This window comes from Hyla sarda, chromosome 5 (genome assembly GCF_029499605.1).
Source record: "Hyla sarda isolate aHylSar1 chromosome 5, aHylSar1.hap1, whole genome shotgun sequence".
Classification (NCBI taxonomy): domain Eukaryota; kingdom Metazoa; phylum Chordata; class Amphibia; order Anura; family Hylidae; genus Hyla; species Hyla sarda.
Genome location: NC_079193.1, coordinates 141616374 through 141639295, shown reverse-complemented (window position 1 = coordinate 141639295; position 22922 = coordinate 141616374). Strand labels below are relative to the sequence as shown.

The 22922-nt window shown below is 41.4% G+C and overlaps 1 protein-coding gene across 1 annotated transcript in view; it reads left to right on the top strand.

The window, feature by feature from the left end:
• LOC130273485 (cytochrome P450 2C23-like) overlaps positions 1-19077 on the top strand; it is a 71847-nt gene extending 52770 nt beyond the window's left edge. The window contains exons 7-9 of the mRNA XM_056520406.1: positions 15088-15275; positions 17516-17657; positions 18482-19077. Coding sequence (XP_056376381.1) covers positions 15088-15275; positions 17516-17657; positions 18482-18663 — 512 coding nt within the window. The 3' untranslated portion in view covers positions 18664-19077. The remainder of the gene's footprint in view (positions 1-15087; positions 15276-17515; positions 17658-18481) is intronic.
• The last annotated feature ends 3845 nt before the right edge of the window (positions 19078-22922 follow it).

Below are 22922 nucleotides of genomic sequence, written 5' to 3'. Positions count from 1 at the left end.
TTAATGTATATAGATCTGCTATCTCAGCACACCATATTCTGATAGATGGTACAGAAGATATCAGATTACTTGGGATGTTTCGCTTATCCTAAACAGGTTTTCCTTTTGGAAAGACAATGTTGACTTATCTCTTAAGTTGTTATCCTTAAAATTGTCAATGTTACTTTGTCTAGTTTCTATTAAACGCATTTGGGATGTTAGAGCTCTCGATATCTCACAGACAGTATACTGCTCATAGAGTTCAATTCTCCTTATATCGCTGTACAAAAACAGATTTATGGTCGTTTTTTTATCTGTCCAGATCACTTTCCTGCTTAAAGTCTTATGAGAATAGAACGGCTTCGCTCAGGTCCTCTTCTCTCTCTCTCTCAACTTCACTCTTCTCAATTTCTTTCTGTTCACCTACCAGTTTCCTCACAAACCTTGGCTTGTTGGGTTAGGCAGACTATGTACATGGCCAGTATTGACACATCTCAGTTTAAGGCACACTCTACTAGAAGTGCCATGTCTACCAAAGTAGTCCAGACAGGAGGTTCCCTTTCTGATATATTGAAGGTGGCGAATTGGTCATCAGAAACTACTTCCAGAACGTTTTACTTTAGGTCTGAAAGTCATGTTTCAATGTCTGTTTTATAATGTTATTCTGTTGTTTATAATGTTATAATGTTATTCTGTTGTACGTTTCAGATGCTTGTATTATGATTTACTTTAAACTTGCACTTTGATACAAGCCTCCTGTCTGCCATAAAATTTAGGATTTTCCTAGTGTTATGATGGAAAACATAGATTTTATAAAGACAGGAGGGGAGTATCATCCCTCTCTTTCCCATCCCTATAGTATCTTACGTTGTATTTTTCAGGATTCTAGTCTGTTAGGCTGTTGCGACTTAGGTCGTGGTTGGAACTGCTTTCCTTCAATTGGAAAGTCACCATTCTGTTCTCTGATGGGGTTGTTCGAGATGACAGTCGTCGAGGTCTGCCGGTCGAAGAGTGATGGCTTCATGAGTTGGTCGTTAAGTTGATCCATATCCAGTTCCGATTTCCAGTTTCGACATAAAGAAAGAGAGGTGGAGCCGGAGTCATCTAATATTACTGATACTTTAATGTGATTGGTTATTATCCTTAGGGATTGGCAGGGTTGCTAGGAGACCATGTATCTTTTTTCTTTCATGTTGTTATGTGTACATGTTCTTTTCTTTCTGCTATTGAGCATTAAAAAGAAAGATAATGCACTTTGATACTCGCCTCCTGTCTTTATAAAATCTGTATTTTCTGTCATAACACTAGGAAAATCCTAAATTAAGATTTTGATTTGATACCTCAATCATTTCAATGTATTATTGAATTTTTAGTTCCCTTTCTTTTAATATTATCAAAAAAAAAATTGTGATGGTTAAAATGGCATATAAGAATGCCCGGGCACCGTTTTTCATTAATGTGGAAGGTACAGAAGACTTTTCTCTTTTGAGAGGAACAAGGCAAGGGTTGTTCTCTCTCTCCCCTGCTCTTTAGTTTGGTGTTGAAACCTTTGATGGCAATAATTCAGTAAGATTGAAGGATTAGGGGTGAGACACAGAGGAAAGAGGACAAAATCTTCGTATATGCCAATGATGTTATTGTTTATCGAAAACCTAGAAAAGAATATAGATCATTGATATAATACAACAGTCTGGGACATAATTAGGCATGAGAATTAATTGGTCATAATCTATATTGAAGCTATTGGTGGGGGCACGGGTGGAGAGACCCAGAGAGCAACAAAATATTGAGGCAAAGGGAGACATTTTAGTATTTAATTTTTAAAATCAGAAACAATATATAAGATTTCCATACTATTGCATACCTTCTGTAAATCAAGGGGCCAGGGAGAATCTCTTTCCCAGATATTTGATTGTATGTTTGGTCCTCACAAATTTAATTGGGACTGAGAGGTGAAATTGATACTGAGAGATATTTAACCTCTTAAGGACTCAGGTTTTTTTTGGTTTTTGCATTTTCATTTTCTCCTCCTCATCTTCTCAAAATCATAATGCTTTCAATTTTGCACCTAAAATTCCATATTTTGGCTTAGTTTTTGGGCCACCAATTCTAACAGAAATTCATTGTGCGACAAAATTGAAGAAAAAATGCCATTTCGTAACTTTTGTGGGCTTCCGTTTCTACGCAGTGCATTTTTCTGTAAAAATGACACCTTATCTTTATTCTGTAGGTCCATACGGTTAAAATGATACCCTACTTATATAGGTTTGATTTTGCATTACTTCTGAATAAAATCATAACTACATGCAGGAAAATGTTTTGTTTAAAATTGTCATCTTCTGACCCCTTTAAGTTCTTCATTTTTCTGCATATGTACCGGTCAGAGGGCTAGTTTTTTGCGCCGTGATCTGAAGTTTTTATTGGTACCATTTTTGTATTGATCTGACTTTTTGATCGCTTTTATTAATTTTTTCATTATATAAAAAGTGACCAAAAATACGCTATTTTGGACTTTGGAATGTGTTTGCGCGCACACCATTGACCATGCGATTTAATTAACAATATATTTTTATAGTTCGGACATTTCCGCACGCGGCGTACCACGTTTCTTTTTATTTACACAGTTTTTTTTTTTTATGGGAAAAGGGGGGTGATTCTTACTTTTATTAGGGAAGGGGTTAAATGATCTTTATAAACTTTTTTTTCCACACTTTTTTTTTTTCAGTGTTATAGTCCCCTATAGTGGCTATAGCACTGCACACACAGATCTGCTACACAGATCATTGTCGTGCATTAACTCGGCAATGATCAGTGTTATCGGCGGTCAATTGCTCAAGCCTGGATTTAAGGCTTGGAGCAATCAATCGCCAATCGGACACAACGAGGGCAGGTAAGGCACCCTCCGCTCGCATTCTAGCTGATCAGAAGATCGCGATTTCACCGCGATGCTCCCGATCAGCCCGACTGAGCTGCCGGGATTGTTCAGCACCAGCCACACCACCGCTCTCTGACAGCTACTGATAACAGGGGGAACAGCAACTCCTGCACACGAAATCGGTAAGAGGGATCCACACATGACTCTGACAATATCCCCGCCTCAACATTAACCCTTAAGCTGACTTGTGGCACCTACAGATAACTGCAACTAACCTACTATTGGTGTCATAGACACTATGGGGGAGATTTATCAAAACCTGTTCGGAGGAAAAAATGCACAGATGCCCATAGCAACCCATCAGATTGCTTCTTTCTTTTTGCAGAGGCCTTGTTAAAAATGAAAGAAGCAAGCAGTTTGGTTACTATGGGCAACTTTTCCTCTGCACAGGTTTTGATAAATCTCCCCCTATATCCTTGCATTATTTAACTACTCATCGGAATATCTTTCCACTGTCCCTATGCTGCAATTCTACTAACTCCAGTATCCCTTACCATGCAATGGTGAAGGGGGAGCAACTCTCACTACAAGACAAATCACAATGCAAATCCACTTTTTTCATACAAGACTAGGACAATCTCTGTAACCTATCCCCACCTCCAACCAGAATCATCCAGTGGCAACACCCTTTAGCTCACAGAAAGCCAAAACGCCACTGGCGATACTCTTAGGCCTAAAATTTCCGGAAAACAGATTTCTCCCTCTGCTTAACTTGGACAAACAAGACAATAAGCTTGAAAACTGATTGACATTTCTGATTCTTCTTTCTCTAACAAAAACAAAACATAAAGCCAAAATGTTCCAGTTGGCCAAATAAAAAAGCCAAAATTTGATCAGGCTATATTTCAAAAACCTGATGCTCAATCACCTGCAGAGGTACCAGCAGACACAGAAGAATCATCCACATTTAAGGAAGAACTCAACATGATCCCGTGCTCAGGTACGCATGCTACTGACAATTACGGTACATAAAAGAGTCTCTACTACAAAAAACTTTTCCACAGAGCTTCATAAAGCCACTGCGCAGAATAGTGAAAATATTTGTAGACTTGAAGCAAGGGTGGCAAATATTGAAAACAAAATGGGCATCATAACCAAAACTAAAAATTATGTAAAAGACCAGTTAAATGATAATACTTCACATATCCACAGGATGGAACAAAAAATGGCTAACCTTTAAGATTGCAGTCAAAGGAACAACGTAAAGGGGTATTCCAGGTTTTTTTTTTTTTATTTGACTATGCTACGTGCTGTAAAGTTTGGTTAGTTCATAATAGTTTCTGTACCTGTGTGTGATGGTTTTCTCACAATTCTTGATTTTTACCCCAATATTTATTTTTAACAGCATTCAAAATGATTGCTGTCTCAGATTTCTCCCAGGTTGTAATGCGGCCGAGACCTGACTCACTAGTCAGCTGATGACAGGGAGCCTGTCTGCTTCAATGGGTGGAGTGATCGCTTGGTGGGAGAGAGATCAATCTGCAACTAATGCAACAGCTGTAGGCATCCTGATTGAAAACCACAGGTCTTTTAAATGGATGCAGCTCATTTATGTTTCAATGGGTGGGGTGGCTGATGTGTGGGAGGGAGGAAAATGGAATTATGGGATTTGTAGTCAAAAAAAGAAAACTCACACAGGAAATACCAGTTCACAAAAAGCTAGCCACAGTGTTATGGTAATCACACAACATAGCCATTTAGCCCCAAGACAAGCACAGATCCTTCCTAAGTATGTCCATTACTGTCTGCCAAATACGTACGAAAATCACCTTATGGTGGATAACCCCTTTAAAATTTCGTGGCATACCTGAAAGTGTGCCTACACAGGACCTAACCAAATACATTCAAGACTTTGGGTGGGATTTATCAAGACATTTAGAAAGCTTTTTAAATGGCTTTTTTATCTGTTGACTGCACAAAATGTCACACAATGGGTCCATGCTACTTCTTGTGCGACAATTGCTTTAGAAACATTTCCGTGATTTTTACCCATTTAGAGCACTTTGTGCAGTGGTCACTGATTTACTAAGTGTGAATGTCTCAAAACTGTAAAAAGGTCCCAGAAATAGATGGCTTCTCAAGTCAATTCACCCCTGCCCTACATTTTTTGTGCGACGTTTCTTGTGCGAGTCAGGGTGTATGTGACTTTTCACACAAAAGTCGCATGTCCGCACAAAAACTGCGACTTTTTGAGGAGTTGCATCAGCGAAATGTATCAAAATCCATGTGCCGTTTGATAAATTTGGCAAGTCTGCAACTATTACAGCAACTTTTGTGCTCTAAAATAGTTAAAGGGGTACTCCGTACCTTGACATCTTATCCCCTATCCAAAGGATAGGGGATAAGATATATGATCAAGGGGGTCCTGCCTCTAGGGACACCTGCAATCTCCCTGCTGCACCTGGTGTTCGTTTAGAGTGTCGGGTGCAGCGCCGAAGGCTCGGGACGTCACGGTCATGCCCCACTCATTACATCACGACCACACCCCCTCAATGCAAGTCTATGGGAGGGGGCCATCACGCCCCCTCCCATAGACTTGCATTGAGTGGGGCGTGGCCATGCAGGGACTACCTTTCCTTACTTATGGTGACAATCATTGCGTCTCTCCAGGTATCTTCGTACACTTCTATTTTCTTTCTTCCTTTGCAATTTGCCCCAAATTGCATGTGGCTACCTGCTACATTCTACACTTATTACCTTTATGTCTCAAACTGTAACTTGACTTAGATTATTGTTCCTCCATCTGAACCTACATTTTGTGCTCCTGAACAACCTCCACCACCTACTGTCTGATTTCTTTTAATATGCATAACCTGTCATTCCCTTTTATTTTGTTTTCCCATCTTCTTTTATATTTAAGCAGATCCGATTTAACTGAAAGTAACGTTTCCCCGCCTGCTCCTCTTCCATCCACTTAATTAAGGTAAATCCGTTTAAGTTTTCTACACACAACACATTTCTCGCTGAGCGCGACCGAGAAATTACCCTATCACTGTTAAGTTTCAACGTTAGGGGTTTAAACAGCCCTCAAAAAAGGAGTTTTCTTGAGAAACGAGGTAAACAAACACAAACCTGATGTTTTATTCCTACTAGAAAGTAATTTTGCCAAAAGCAATAATCCTATCCTTAAAGCGCAACTATCATGAATTTGTACCCCCATAAACTAATCACAGGGTAACAAAGTTCTTTTGAATTACTCTCCAGGTATACCTTTTACTGCTTTCTAGCAGCTATTTTCAGGCTTTATAAGACAGCCAGCAACAGTCGGATATCTTCTGTATGTATCTGTATCGCTAGGACCGCTGTGTGATTGCTCCCAACACATTGGCCCCTTTATTATCCTTATCTGTGGTGGCGAACATACAAATGTATAAGTAAAACAAGTGCCCGTCCTCCTATTCCCCTATTAGGTTACAGTGCCGTCACAGGGGATCAGTTTGCATGGCAAGTGGCAGAGCATTACGCTGTGCACTGGGGCTGGGAGGGAGCGCTTGCTATGAAAACTAGCCGCCTGCAGTGCCGGTGATGTAATCACAACATACTGGGGCCATCAGGAGAGAGTACTTGCGACCTGCAGCACCAGGAGACAGTTTTCTACACATCACTGGCACTAGCACAGGCAGCTAGTTTTTATAGAAAGTGCTCGCTCCAGGCCCCAGTGCACAGCGTCATGTTCAGCTTGCTATGCAAACTAACCTTTGACGGCACTGTAACCTGATAGGAGAATAGGAGAACGGGCACTTGTTTTACTTATACATTTGTATGTTCGCCGCCACAGATAAGGAAAATAAAGGGGCCTATGTGCTGGGACCAATCACCCAGCGGTCCTAGCGATGACATACAGGAGATAGGCATGGCGGCAGTGGGCCATAGCCACGCCTATCTGACTGTTGCTGGCTGTCTTATAAAGCATTTTTTAGCCTGATATAAGCTGCTAGAAAGCAGTAAGACGTATACCTGGAGAGTAATTCTAAAGAACTTTGTGACCCCTGATTAGTTTATGGGGGTACAAATTTGTGACAGTTGTGCTTTAAATTGGACGGCTTCTCCAATGCCTATACGTCTTAACATAACATCGGATATAAAAGAAACTTCCTGGTCCGACCATGCACCCATTACTCTACAAATTCATAACTCCAGATTCCTTACAAGCCCACCCACCTGGAGGCTCAATTAATTCATAATTAACCTCACCTAACATAACATTATGGAAGACCCTATGCTCATCTGAAAAACTCACAAAGCATTTATAAGGGTCATCATCATGCAGCAATACAGCCAAACACAACATAGAGTGCAAACACCAACTACAGGAGGCCCTTAAAAATTAAAACTATCCCGATCCAAGCATAAAACAAACAGCTCCATCCTGGCATATATGCAGGTGAGAGAGGCCAGATTAAATCTATATAACATTTTAGTTAAGGACTTTGGAAAAAAGCTAGTAAAAAACTAATTCCAACAACTACAGCCTCCTTAATAGATCTTCCAAACTGACAGCCCTGAGAGCTAAAGGCCCAATTATCAAACATAGAATACATCACCTAATAAATTATTCCAATAGGGAAAAAATTATAAATCCCCAAGAAATAGCTAACCATATTGTATCCTACTATGAGCAACTCTGTAACTTAAAATCTGATACCACCATAACACAACACAAGGACTCTATAGTGACAGGGACAGTTCCCCAGGACTGGTGTATAGCAAATGTTTTGCCAATATTTAAAAAGGGGTAAAAAAAAAAAAAAAAAAAAAAAAGTGACCCCGGGAATTATAGACCTGTTAATTTAACCTCCGTTGTATGTAAATTGTTTGAGGGTTTTCTAAGAGATGCTATTTTGGAGTATTTTGATAAAAATATATGTATGACTCCATATCAGCATGACTCCATATGTATGACTCCATATTTTCATGTTATGTAACACACACATGTGTTTTCGCGGGCTAATGAGGCATGGAACATGCGACACAATTTGGGCACAAAACCCGAGAAAAAAGAGTTGGGATCACGTTAATAAATTAACCCCAATATGTTTACTATGAATGAGTGGTCTAAAGCATATGAACCTATTAAAATTTCCACTGTATGTTCAAACCATAGAGAACAATATTTTAAAACTGTCACGATGGTACAATGGTACTTTACTGGTTGGATTACATAAATTCTACCCGGATTGTTCAGACAGATGCTGGCAGGGATGCGGAAATAGAGGTACATATTTTTTGGCAATGCCCAAAGCTACACAATCTACAATCAGACCTTAAGGTTTTATTGCAAACTATCACAAACAAATCAGACATTCTTACTCCAGCACTCCTCTTACTGAACATAAATCAAGCTTTTAAAATCCCAGTAACACATATTCATTGCTAATAGAACCATGATAGCAATAAATTGGAAGTGTGTGACAACTCCAAGCATTGAAGAAATTATTTATTTAGTCTCAATCCACTAAGAATACAAACAAGAATTGCTTGGAAAATGGGTAGAGGGAACAAAATTATTAAATTATGGAACTCATGGTTGGTACATTTTCCAAGACAACACTCACACTCCATATCTGTCCTACCTAACACGAATGAGGAAGAAGACGAAGATGATTACCAAAACCCGGACACCTCGCTGTAAAATTCCTTCATGCAAGCTACTGCTTGTTAAATAAAATATGAATATGATATTGTTTCTTCCTTTTGTATCACTCAATGTCTATACCTAATTATCTGCTTAATAATGTGGTACTGTTGTATACATGACTCATTTTAAGCCTATATGGATTGGAGCGGAGGAGTAGGCGTAGAAGAATGAAATTTAAAAGTCACCACATTAATCCTGACTCTAAACCAGGTAATCTTAGATATTACTTGTCAAATTCTACATGTTACCAGGTGGCTTGGTTGTTCAGAAGGTCCCTTGATATTTTTCTGATTGTTCTGCAGTTATTTTCTGTTATCACAGTTATCTTGGTTATTTTATTTGACCAATGGAAAACATTGATGGATGCAATGAGAGTAATTGCACTCCATTATTATCCTCTTTCACAACCCCTCTCACTCCCTCCCCCCATACATGTTATAGTTTACTTTTCTTCTCTTTATCTAAATGGAATATGTTGTATTAGATAAAGAAAAAGGGGAAGGGAGGCACAGGCACCGTGTAAGGCTGGGTTCACACTACGTTTTTGCCATACTGTTTTCAATCCGTTTTTCTAAAGAAAACCGTATGGCAAAAAACGGATGGAACAGTATGGAAAAAAGGAAACCGTATGCGTTTTTAAACAGTATACTGTTTTTAAAAGTGCATACAGTTCCGTCAGTTTTTATTTAAAAAAAAAAACATACGTTTTTGAAAATTTTGTCCATTTTTAATGGGAGGGGTCTTGGGTGGGGACTTTAGGATTCAAATGCGCATGTGCAAAGTAAAAACGTATACGTTTTTCCCGTATGGAACCGTATACATGTGCGTTTCCCATTGACGTCCATGTTAAAAAAAAACGTATGCGGTTGCAGTACGGTTTTTAAACCGGAGTCAAAACCGTGGTTGACCACAATTTTGTCTCCGGTTTAAAAACCGTACTGCAACCGCATACGTTTTTTTTAACATGGACGTCAATTGGAAACGCACATGTATACGGTTCCATACGGGAAAAACGTATAAGTTTTTACTTTGCACATGCGCATTTTTTTTTTATAAAAACTGACGGAACTGTATGCACTTTTAAAAACAGTATACTGTTTAAAAACGCATACGGTTTACCTTTTCCATACTGTTCCATCCGTTTTTTTGCCATACGGTTTTCTTTAGAAAAACAGATTGAAAACAGTATGGCAAAAACGTAGTGTGAACCCAGCCTAACAGGGAGCACGAGCCCAGAGACACTGCAAGAGACTTGCTCATATCAGTATTCATTAATACTTAGATGTGATACAAAATGTTATTCATATACATAGTTTTTTTTAAATAAAAAACTATTTACAATAAAATTAAGGCTATTAGGGTGGTTGTTTCAATTTTTTATATGAATGTTAAAAAGTTAATAAAGAAGAAACCTCTGTGGGGGGACCAAAGGATGGTCTAATGGTGCCCCCCTCCGCGTCCGCTTTGTGCAGGCTCCCAAATAGCATTCACAAAATTCAGGTGATGGTAAAACTTCATAGGAGACCACTGGAGGCGTGCGTAGCAGATAAAATACATAGGGCGGACCACCAACACTTTAAGACAACGTTTAAACCACCACAGGTTCAATATTAATCTTAAATATGAGCTCCAAAGTGTGTCATGTCATTTTGCTAAAATTCATGGAGGCAACCCCTCAGGGTTGAAAATTACCCCCATTGATCAGATCAAAAGGGGGGAATATACCGTATATACTCGGGTATAAGCCGACCCGAGTATAAGCCGAGACCCCTAATTTCAACCCAAAATCCCAGGAAAAGTTATTGACTCGAGTATAAGCCTAGGGTGGGAAATACATCATCCCCCCCCCCCCTGTCATCATCCAGACCCGTCATTAACATCCTCATCATCATCCCCTTGTCATCATCCCACACATCCCCCCTTCATCATCCCCTTATCATCCCACACATCCCCCCTTCATCATCCCCTTATCATCCCACACATCCCCCCTTCATCATCCCCTTATCATCCCACACATCCCCCCTTCATCATCCCCTTATCATCCCACACATCCCCCCTTCATCATCCCCTTATCATCCCACACATCCCCCCTTCATCATCCCCTTATCATCCCACACATCCCCCCTTCATCATCCCCTTATCATCCCACACATCCCCCCTTCATCATCCCCTTGTCATCATTCGCCGTCAGTGGTCTTCAACCTGCGGACCTCCAGAGGTTTCAAAACTACAACTCCCAGCAAGCCCGGGCAGCCATCGGCTGTCCGGGCTTGCTGGGAGTTGTAGTTTTGAAACCTCCGGAGGTCCGCAGGTTGAAGACCACTGCGGCCTTCGACATCATCCAGCCCCCTCTCACCCCCCTTTAGTTCTGAGTACTCACCTCCGCTCGGCGCTGGTCCGGTCCTGCAGGGCTGTCCGGAGAGGAGGTGGTCCGGGCTGCTATCTTCACCGGGGGCGCCTCTTCTCCGCGCTTCCGGCCCGGAATAGAGGCGTTGCCTTGACAACGACGCAGAAGTACGTTGGCAATGAACGCACCTCTGCGTCGTTGTCAAGGCAACGTGACTATTCTGAGGCCGGGCCCGAAGCGCTTAGAAGAGGCCTCCCCGGTGAAGATAGCAGCCCGGAACCACTATCCCACCGGACCACCTCCTCACCGGACAGCTCTGCTGCACCGGACCAGCGCCGAGCGGAGGTGAGTACTCAGAACTAAAGGGGGGTGAGAGGGGGCTGGATGATGTCGAAGGCCGCAGTGGTCTTCAACCTGCGGACCTCCGGAGGTTTCAAAACTACAACTCCCAGCAAGCCCGGACAGCCGATGGCTGGCCGGGCTTGCTGGGAGTTGTAGTTTTGAAACCTCTGGAGGTCCGCAGGTTGAAGACCACTGCGGGTGGGGGAGTTCACTCGAGTATAAGCCGAGGGGGGTGTTTTCAGCACGAAAAATCGTGCTGAAAAACTCGGCTTATACTCGAGTATATACGGTAGGTATCTGTGCCATAGGGAGATGTGCTGGATTTGGAGACAGTATATTGAGTGTCCTTGTGCATCTCCCTCTGACACAGATGCCTATTTATTTATAAAATATAGTTTTTATCTATTTATATATTAGTATTTCTCCATCTAGTATTTAGGTAGTTGTATCTATATATATATGTATGCATATATATATATATATATATATATATAAATATATATATATATATATATATATATATTTGCACTGTGTGCTATGTATTTATTATATATATATATATATATATATATATATATATATTTTAATGGGTATTGTATGAATTGGTGAATTGCATATGGGCCTTTAGGGAGGCTGTCGGCTGTTTGGATGAGGCTAAATATATTTAATTGAATAGTATAGTGCGTACCAAAAGCCGGATGTTGCTTGCCCTTGTAGGTGTGGAGCTGTGCGTTCCGTCGGCCGGATGTCCGTATCAGCCCAATGGAGCGCATGTTGCGTTCCAGCGGCACAGGAAGTTCGGAAGCTATGGAGCGTCCTGCGCATCCGGCCCATGGACCGCACACTGCGTGTCGCGGTGCCGTGGGGGGAGTGGCTTCCGGTCTGATGGTGACGCACTTCCTGTGACGCCGCCGGCGTCATGAGAGACCGCTGAAAAACCGGAAGCTCACCCAAACACGCCGGCAGCGCCCACTGAAGACCACGTGAGTATTGTTATTTTGTATATAAACTTGTGATGTACCTTTCCTATTGTACGGCCTGATGAAGGGGAGTTTTAATAACTACATCTCCCAGAAACGCGTTGCCATAGTTTTATAATATATTTTAGCACTTTATTAGAATAAATCATTATCTGCTACGCACGCCTCCAGTGGTCTCCTATGAAGTTTTACCATCACCTGAATTTTGTGAATGCTATTTGGGAGCCTGCACAAAGCGGATGCGGAGGGGGGCACCATTATACCATCCTTTGGTCCCCCCAAGGAGGAGTGAGTTGATTCAGTTTTATTTACTACCCTACTTTTTACCGATTCTTGGTTCCTGCGCGCAAGCACCCCTTTTTCTTTGTTTTGTTCCGTGAGCCTGGGTGGATACTACCTTCCGGGGATTTGGAGCTGCGCCCTCCCTATCATTAGGAATCTTGATAAAGAGGAACCAGGCGGTTATTGTGTATACCTACTTGGCCCTAGGTGTTGTGGAGAGCCTATGATATAAGACCTAAGAATTTATTTAGATTAATTTATAAGAATCTTAACATTGACCCAGGGAGGATCTGAAATAAAACAAAGTAAAAAATGGGAGAAGTTAGACCCAATCAGTGAGCTGCAGTGGGAAAAGATTTTTGAAAATAAGACTAGAGTATCTTCTCACTTAAATCATCAAGTTCTTGAACAAGATTAAAAACAGGCAAGATTCATGAACTAAAAATAAATGGGATTTGTTGGGGTTTGGTTAGATGTCTGTTATTATGCATGATTTTAGTGGACAATCAACCTGACATGCAGGATTTTTTACCCTGTCATTTTAGTGGAATCAGCAAACAGAGCTCTCAAACGGAGTTCCTAATGCTGATGAGAACATAGCCTTAGAAATAATAGCAATGAACATATAAATCCTTTCATATCAAACTGGAAAATGTATATTTGAACAAATTAGTTATTTTTCAACCACGTGTTCTAAAATATTATAGACATTTATTAATATTCTATATTTGGGGGTCTACAGCTCTTGACATAATAAGAATAAACAAATCATTCAAAAGCTACTGTATGAATTCAGCAGCTTGGTCATTACAGGATTTGTAAACCAATTATTCCTTATTTGGATCAGGGAAAGCATCTCTGACACGTTTCACATCTGTTCCCTAATCCCAAATAGTCATGAATCTAGGAGTTTTCTGAACTCCTGCTGACTTTTCCTTCACACCACGCATAGGCATACACATATGGGTTTGAAAAAGATCCAGAGCATTTCAAAACATTATTATACATCATTTTTTCTGTGTACGCCAGCTACGTCTATGAAGTTTGCTATAGAGCAAATCAGAAGTTTGTCCTCAATATGGACTATTATCTGTTTCTGATTCTACATGTTTTGATGTTGTGTAAATAAAATTCTTGCAATTTTGTAACCTGGAGTGCCATGGATTATTCTCGTTGAGTTTCCACAGACACCTTTCTTTTATAGGCAGATGTGCAGGACCATTTCTTCTTGCATTGTTAAGTTTCACCACAGACATTTGGAGCTCAGACATCACTCCAACAAGTATGCTTTGTTTTACAGTGCAGAGAAACTTCTAAAATGCAAAAATGTAATTGATTTTCCAAGATAATGCACTGATCATGGCAAAGGCTTTGGTAAATAGTAGACTCAAAAGAATCCCATGCATGGCACACATGCATGGGATTCTTTTGAATCATAGCATTTCAGAAATAACAGCAACAGGGAGAGAAATAGTGGGTCACTTCATGTATTCTTCGCTTGCCAATTCCCAAACGGCTTTTTTTTTTTCCTTGAGCCAAATGGACCCTTAAACAAGTCGGATGCAAACTGCTAGTGCTGGGTCCAGACAGACCCCATTCACTTGCATGGGGTCTGTTGGTGACCCGGTAATTTTACAGGAATTTTACAGAAGCATTTTTTTTCTCTGCTAAACTTGACTGAACTTCCAATGGAGCACCTCCTAACAGAGCTCGACAGCAGTGTGAACATGCCCTTACAGGCTGTGAAAACTTTGGAATGTCACCCAAATGATTGCAACCAGATGTAGCCACTTGCTGGAACAGCAAATAGTACATAATGCAAAGTCTAATTGAACAAAAGAAAGTCTTAGCTGCATACATAACAGATCACAACCTGCTAGAAATGTTGAGTGCACATCAGTGGCTGTTAATGGAAAATGTTGTTTCTCTTCTTCCTCCATCTGAACAGTTAACCAAGGAAATACATTAAAGTAAGTATGATTGCAGCACTGAAGCGTCTGCTAGGAAGAGACACAAACCATGATCTAAAAACAGCTAAACAGACTGAATCCTCTGCACAGTATTGCAACAGTACTAAATCCACAATTTAAAAAACATTATTTTGATGTAATAAAAAAAAAGTCTTACAATTAACTGCTTATTCAGTGGCAGGTGTTTGCCATTCCTGATGGACATGATTCAGGTTGTGGGTCCTCTCCATGCTCTAGTCTTCTGCACTGACCTCTTTCTCTTTCTAGAAGCTTGATAAGTGAGCCATGATTACAAGAGTGCAGTTCATTGGTGCGTGTCACAAGGAGGTGCATGGGTCTGTGTGAAGACACTGCCTCCTCAGTACCTTTTCTCTCTATTCTAATCGGTGACAGTCGCAAAGAAGGAGGAACACCCTTCCCCTTCTGTAGAAGGTGCTCCTAAGTGACACTTACTTACAAAAGACATACATTCTGCAAAGTACTAAGAGAGCAGATGTGTGTAATTATTGTTCCCAGGTTTTGCTTTTTTTTCTATGAGACATTTTTATCTGGAATTTACTAGTGGGAATTACAATTTCTTTGTATAAATTAATTTGCTGTTAAATACTCCACAGAAAAAATGCAAGAAGAGATTCACCAGGTCATTGGAAATTCACGATGCCCTTCAATAGAGGATCGGATAAAAATGCCATATACTGATGCAGTGATTCATGAGATCCAGAGATTTACAGATATTACACCATTAGGAGTACCACGAGCCACCAACCAGGACACAGTTCTCAGAGGGTACCATATACCAAAGGTCAGAGGATGCATAGAACCAAACTTTGTCACCCTTTTAAATACATCAGCCACTACCTATACCACTCATTTCACCACCACAGCATATAGTGTAAAGGAGATGGAGTATGTATTTTTAAGCATCTGTAATTAAAGGGGTAGTCCAGTGGTGAAAAACTTATCCCCTATCCTAAGGATAGGGGATAAGTTTGAGATCGCGGGGGGTCCGACCGCTGGGGCCCCCTGCGATCTCTCTGTACGGGGCCCCGGCTCTCCGCCGAGATAGCGGGTGTCGACCCCCGCACGAGGCGGCGGCCGACACGCCCCCTCAATACATCTCTATGGCAGAGCCGGAGATTGCCGAAGGCAGCGCTTCGGCTCTGCCATAGAGTTGTATTGAGGGGGCGTGTCGGCCGCCGCCTCGTGCGGAGGTTGACACGCCCCCTTCCAGCGGGCTGTCGGGGCTCCGTACAGGAGATCGCGGGGGGCCCCAGCGGTCGGACCCCCCGCGATCTGCAACTTATCCCCTATCCTTAGGATAGGGGATAAGTTGCTCACCACTGAATCACCACTGGACTACTCCTTTAACCATTTCCTGTCACAGGGATTTCGTTTTTCCCCTTTTTTCCTCCTGCATTCTAAGATCCATAATGCTGTTTTATAATTTTTTTTTTCTACAAAGCCTTAGTCACATTTTGCAGTAAAAGTAGTAATTTTTAAATGTCACCGCTTTATTTTACAATATAATGTATTATGAAATTGAGAAAAAAAACAGATTTGTGGGATAAGCATAAAAGCATTTCTTGTTGCACTATAGATTAAAATATTACATCTCACAGAATGCCACAAAAATTTGGGCTTTTATCTAAAAAAAATCAGTGTTTAGAACTGGTCTATTAATATATTTTCATTAAACATAGCCACACTATGATTTACTTTATTCTTATGTAAGTACATGACGTTTTGAATTCAATACATTTAAATGGGCACTGCCACTAAAATATGTTTGATATGCATTTAACTGGCCTTAGCAGTATAGTGAACAAGACTACTGATGCTAGTGGTTAGCTTTAAAAGTGATGTGGATATACAGACACATCATCACTACAGCCATATAAAATAAGCCAGTAGGAAAGGATCACAGTGCTGGTGCTGAAAGTGGCAAACAGCAGGAGTTAGCCTACTATTTTTTTATTTTATTTCTATTAGCATAATCTTAAACGCTAACCAATTTTTTTTTTTTATATAACTCAGATAATACCTTTAACAATTTTCAATTGATAAACAAATATAAATCTTTGTTTCAAAATTCATAAAGTTTAGCTTTTATCAAACTTTTGCCTTTTGTCTAAGAAAGGAAATCTAAAGATTGCAAAGATGTATTTTAACCATATAGGTTCCAAATGGCTGCTTTAGGGTTATAAAAAGCATGCACTTTGGTTGCAAAGCTGTGCAAATGTAAGAATGTTTATTGTTTGGCACAAAATACAGGTTTTTCTTCTGTACTTCCACCATAAAGGTTCCACATGGCTGCATTAGAATAATATAGATCATGCATTTTAGGTAGAAAGCTTTGCACATGTAAAAATGTTTGTGCAAGGGACAAGAGAGAGGGGAGGGAAGGAGCTCATTGTGCTCCAGGCGAAAAGTCCCAAGCCTCCCAGAGGAATGCAAAAAGACTCATCAAAGTAATACATAGATCAGAACGTATTAGGGCACATTACTACACTGACTTAGGCTGGGTCCACACTACGTTTTGTCCCATACGGGAGCGCATACGGCAGGGGGGAGCTAAAACCTCGCGCTCCCGTATGTTACCGTATGCGCTCCCGTATGTCATTCATTTCAATGAGCCGACCGGAGTGAAACGTTCGGTCCGGTCGGCTCATTTTTGCGCCGTATGCGCTTTTACAACCGGACCTAAAACCGTGGTTGACCACAGTTTTAGGTCCGGTTGTAAAAGCGCATACGGCGCAAAAATGAGCCGACCGGACCGAACGTTTTACTCCGGTCGGCTCATTGAAATGAATGACATACGGGAGCGCATACGGTAACATACGGGAGCGCGAGCTTTTAGCTCCCCCCTGCCGTATGCGCTCCCGTATGGGACAAAACGTAGTGTGGACCCAGCCTTAAGCATTTTCTTACGTAACACTCTAAGCACTAAATTAGCAAAGTTGTCAATGCTTTTTGAAGAACAGGATATTTGGTGTTGAAATGTTCTTGTTTATTTCTGCTACAATGCATGTTTTTGTTCCACAGGGCGTGACGGTGTTTCCCATGATAACTTCTGTTTTAAAGGATCCAAGATTTTTTAAGAATCCAAAGTTATTTGATCCAACACATTTCTTAGATGAGCAAGGCAAACTGAAGAAAACTGAAGCTTTTATCCCTTTCTCAATAGGTAATGATCATTGTAGCATCTCTTAGACATAATGCACAAAATCATATGGTTCCAAACAACTGATGATTTATATGGAACTCTATAAAAAATCTTTGAGCCTCTACTTATAGAAACATACAAAATCAAGGCTTTTTCCATCAGATGCCATATTAAGAGGAATTATACCCAAGAAGCAAGGCTTAAAGGAGAACTCCAGAAAATAAAAATTGTCCCCCATACTGCTGGCAATAAAAAGATAAAGATGTACATACCTTCCTCCGCTCCCCAGAGGCCTCCGGTAACCGTCTCCGGCGCGATCCTCTTCCTGGTTGCCGGTGGTCAGTCACCGGCCGCAGTGAAGTCCCGGCTCGGCCGTCGATAGGCTGAGCGGCAATGTGACGTTTTCGGCCCCGGCAGCAGGTGCCAGTGTAGTGAAGAATTTTGTGTCCTGAAGCGTTCTCACACTGCCCCTCAGCCTATCGCCGGCCGAGTCAGGACTTCACTGCAGCCGGTCATTGGCTGAGCGCAGTATGACTCATCAACAACCAGCAACCAGGAAGAGGATCGCGGCGGAGACCGGAGCCGGTTACCGGAGGCCCCGGGGGAGCAGAGGAAGGTATGTACATCTTTATTTTTTTGCTGCCGGCAGTATGGGGGACAATTTTTATATTCTGGAGTTCTCCTTTAAACACAAACTCATTATACAAATAGACAAGTTTCTGCATTCCAACACATACTGTAAAATCTGCCATGTAAACTGTCTTTTTTTGGGGGAGTGGGATTACATAAATTGTATATTCTTTATGAAAAACATATATATGTATATATACTTCTTTTTTTTTTAGGTAAACGTGTTTGTCTTGGTGAGGGACTTGCACGTATGGAAATTTTCTTGTTCCTTACCTACCTTCTACAGAAGTTTAACCTTAAATGTGACAAGGATCCTGAAGACATTGATGTTTCTCCTATTCCTCACAGTGGCACTTACGTACCAAAACCATATCAGATCTCAGTAACCTTACGGTAATCACCATCCAGATGACAGTTAACAATGTGTCTTATGGAAAAAGCATACACATGCATTAGTGTGAGACATTCCTGAATTCTGGCTAAGTTTATCTGCCTTGTATGTGGCATTGATAAGGCCTGTGGAGGGGCGGATGCTGGAGAGAAATATAGACATCTAGGACAGATGATCTCTTTAGAGGTGGAGGGAATTAACATGAGAGAGACACTTCGTTGTTACGGTTATTTTCTCCTGTCCCCTTGACTGCTCCCTTGAGTAGGACCCTCATATTCTGGCTCACTGCCTCAATCTCTATCTTAATCTAATTATAATGCAAGCGTACTACATAGAAAAAGTCACCTGTTACAAATATGTATTTTTCCTTTCTGTACCCTATTGAAAATCTTTCAATAAAAACATCCCTGGAAAAATGTCATCCTATGTGTACTGTAGTATGTGTAGTGTTTTGAAGAATTGGCAAGAACAAATTAAAATGCATAAGGAAAAGCACCACAACAAAAAAATACTTTTTGCAATGTATTTGATAGTTAAAGCGTACTCGTCAGATACAACAATTTTTTTTTTATATTACTCAGTATTACCTAATCCTGACCTGTGTTTAGCACCTTTATTTATTTTTTATTACATTTTTAATTTAGCTCACTAGTCTGAATTAATCTCAAAGTGAGGGGGCATGGCCCCACTGTGCAGGTCTCCGCCCCCTCCCTCAATATGCTGTCTGCTCACATCTCCCATAGCATTAGCAAAACTACAACTCTCAGTTTGTCCTCACTTGCAGTAGCGGGACACAAGCTGACAGTGGGAGGATTTTTTTCCTGCCCTGTGCTCACAGCTGTCAATCAAGGAAGTGTATCCATGACATAGGTGATGACGCATGGACACAGCAGGTCAAGTATGTGTCCATGCTGGGGGCAGTTGATTGACTGGCTTTTCCAGTATGAAATACTGAAAATTTTCTAATGAAAGCAATTGCAAAACCTATTGGTTTACAAAATATCAAAAGTTTTTGTATCTGACAGTGTCCATTTATCTTTTGGCAGTGTTTTTTGAGGAGAAAACTAACTAAAAAACCAACAATGTGAATTGTATTGCTTGTTGTGAAACAGAAAAATATGTATGTGTCTATTACTTTTATCTATGATTCCATGTCAAATTGATTGTCAATTTGTAACTGCGCAACTCCTATAAAAAATAGGAAAGTGTCTAATGACACACCAGGCGTTAATGTCAAAATGATCTTAGGAGATAACTCAGGGGGAAGGAGATAAAGTGCTGCCTAAAACAAAATGAGACCAATGAGAAGTAAGGACAATGGACACTATGTCCCAACCAAGTCTCATCTTACCCCTAAAGACAAAAATGCACTTACAGGCAAGGCAATTTGATTGTTCATGCTAACAGGCCCAGCATTGGTAGAGCAACTGGCTGGTATCAAGGGAGGACATGCTCTGTATGCGAGCCGGCGTCTTAAACCAGCTAAGAGCCTCCAATGACGATTAGGGGCGGGACCAAATGAGAGAGCTACAGCAAGATTTGTGAGTTAACCCCTTGAGGTGGCGAGTGCAATGGACTGACAGTAACTCTAAAACTGGTTTAAGGCCAGAGAAAAGATAGGCTATAGCAGGTAGACAAGGCTACAATGAATGCAAAGACTAATAGACGGTGTAGTTTGTCTGATCCCTTAGGTTCTTTTTCTTATATATGCCTCCTTATTTGACCATGGGAACCTTGTCCAAAGGTGGTAATTAGGCAATTAGGGAGAGCCAAAGCTGGCTACCTTCTAGCTTCACTCTCAGTGTAAGATATCCCAGTATATAACAGGAGGTTCCTGCTTTACGGTACCACCCTTTTTAGGGCATCTATGCCGTCTAGGCCCAGAGTACTCAGTATAGGATGTAACAGGGTCCTGCCTTTTTCCTCATTCCTCTCCCAGGCTAGATATTCCTGGGCTTGGTTTCCCAGAGATGTCACAGGGCATATTGTTCTTTGTTTTCTATGAAATATCATATGAGGAAGATATTTTTGTTTTGGTTAATTTCACCTCAATCCACAGGGTGTATTGCTGAGGTTTATTTAACAGTCCCATTTTCTGATCGGTTTCCTTTGACTTCCTGACTGCCCGTGTTTGGAGGTACACTCCTCCCAGTTTTTCTCCATTCTTCCTTTTGTCATCAGGGAATATATACTGGTTGTCCAAAAACTTTACTCTATGAGAATGTGTTGTTGAAGAAGGTTCTGATACACACTTGCATTCACTCTGCCATGTAGCTATATGAGAGGTCCAACTACTGCTGCAGAAAATATTCCCCAAACCACGACACTTCCTTCTCCACCTTTCACTGACTTCTTCACACACTTTGGGTTCAGTCTTTCCCCAGTTTGTTGATGAACATGATGTTTCCCATCACACCCAATAAATTAAACTTGCTTTCATCACTAAAATGAACTCTGGACCACTTCTCTGTACATACAACATGCTCCTCCGCAAAGGTGAGTCTAGCCTTTTGATTTTTTCTGCTAATGAGAGGTTTGGTCACTGCAGAGTGGGCTTTTAGTCCAGATACTGTATGACGAGACAGATCCTTACCCTGTTTAGTGCTGAACTGGCAGCAATTCCAGCTGCAGCGTTGAAACGATTACCCATGTCCTCTCTTGCATTTGTCTTTCGAGGGCGACCAGTCTTCTTGGGGGATTTGAATGAGTTTGTGATTTTGTAAAGATATAATATAAAGGTTATATCAGTTGAAAAGAATGAATTAAACATAAATGCATAACAGACAAAAAGTACAATTAAAAATACAAAAAAGCAACGATGAGCCAAATAGGATCACCATTACCAGGGAATACATCTGTGAATGGTACAGTGGGGCAAAAAAGTATTTAGTCTGCCACCAACTGTGTAAGTTCTCCTACTTTAAAAGATGAGAGAGGCCTGACATTTTTAATCATAGGTATACTTCAACTATGAAGAATGTAGGATTTCTAATGAATTAATTGGTAAATTCCTCTGTAAAAAGTATTTGGTCACCTACAAACAAGCAAGATTTCTGGCTCACACAGACCTGTAACTTCTTTAAGAGTCTCCTCTGTCCTCCACTCGTTACCTGTATTAATGGCACCTGTTTGAAATTGTTACCAGTATAAAATACACCAGTCCACAACTTCAAACAGTCACAGTCCAAACTTCACTATGGCCAAGACCAAAGCGCTGTTGAAGGACACCAGAAACAAAATTGTAGACCTGCACCAGGCTGGGAAGACTGAATCTGCAGTAGGCAAGCAGCTTGGTGTGAAGTAATAAACTGTGGGAGGAATTATTAGAAAATGGAAGACAAACAAGACCACTGATAATCTCCCTCGATCTGGGGCTCCACGCAAGATCTCACCACGTGGTGTCAATATGATCACAAGAACGGTGAGCAAAAATCCCAGAACCTCACGAAGAGACCTAGTGAATGACCTACAGAGAGCTGGGACCAAAGTAACGAAGGCTACCATCAGTAAAACACTACGCCGCCAGGGACTCAAATCATGCAGTACCAGACATGTCCCCCTGCTTAAGCCAGTACATGTCCGGGCCCATCTGAAGTTTGCTAGAGAGCATTTGGATGATCCAGAAGAGGATTGGGAGAATGCCATATGGTCAGATGAAACCAAAGTAGAACTTTTTCGTAAAAACTCAACTCGCCATGTTTGGAGGAGAAAGAATGCCGAGTTGCATCCAAAGAACACCATACCTACTGTCACGATGCCGGCTGGCAGGTAGTGGATCCTCTGTGCCAGAGAGGGATGGCGAGGACCGCGCTAGTGGACCGGTTCTAAGCCACTACAGGTTTTCACCAGAGCCCGCCGCAAAGCGGGATGGTCTTGCTGCGGCGGTAGTGACCAGGTCGTATCCACTAGCAACGGCTTACCTCTCTGGCTGCTGAAGATGCTGAAGATAGGCGAGGTACAAGGGAGTAGGCAGAAGCAAAGTCGGACGTAGCAGAAGGTCGGGGGCAGGCGGCAAGGATCGTAGTCAGGGGCAACGGCAGGAGGTCAGGAACACGGACTAGGAACAGACAGGGAACGCTTTCACTAGGCACAAGTGCAACAAGATCCGGCAAGGGAGTGCAAGGGAGGAGACTAGATATAGGGGAGTGCACAGGTGGGAGCCAATTAAGCTAATTGGGAAGATTGGGCCAGGCACCATCATTGGTGCACTGGCCCTTTAAATCGCAGAGACCCGGCGCGCGCGCGCCCTAGGGAGCGGGGCCGCG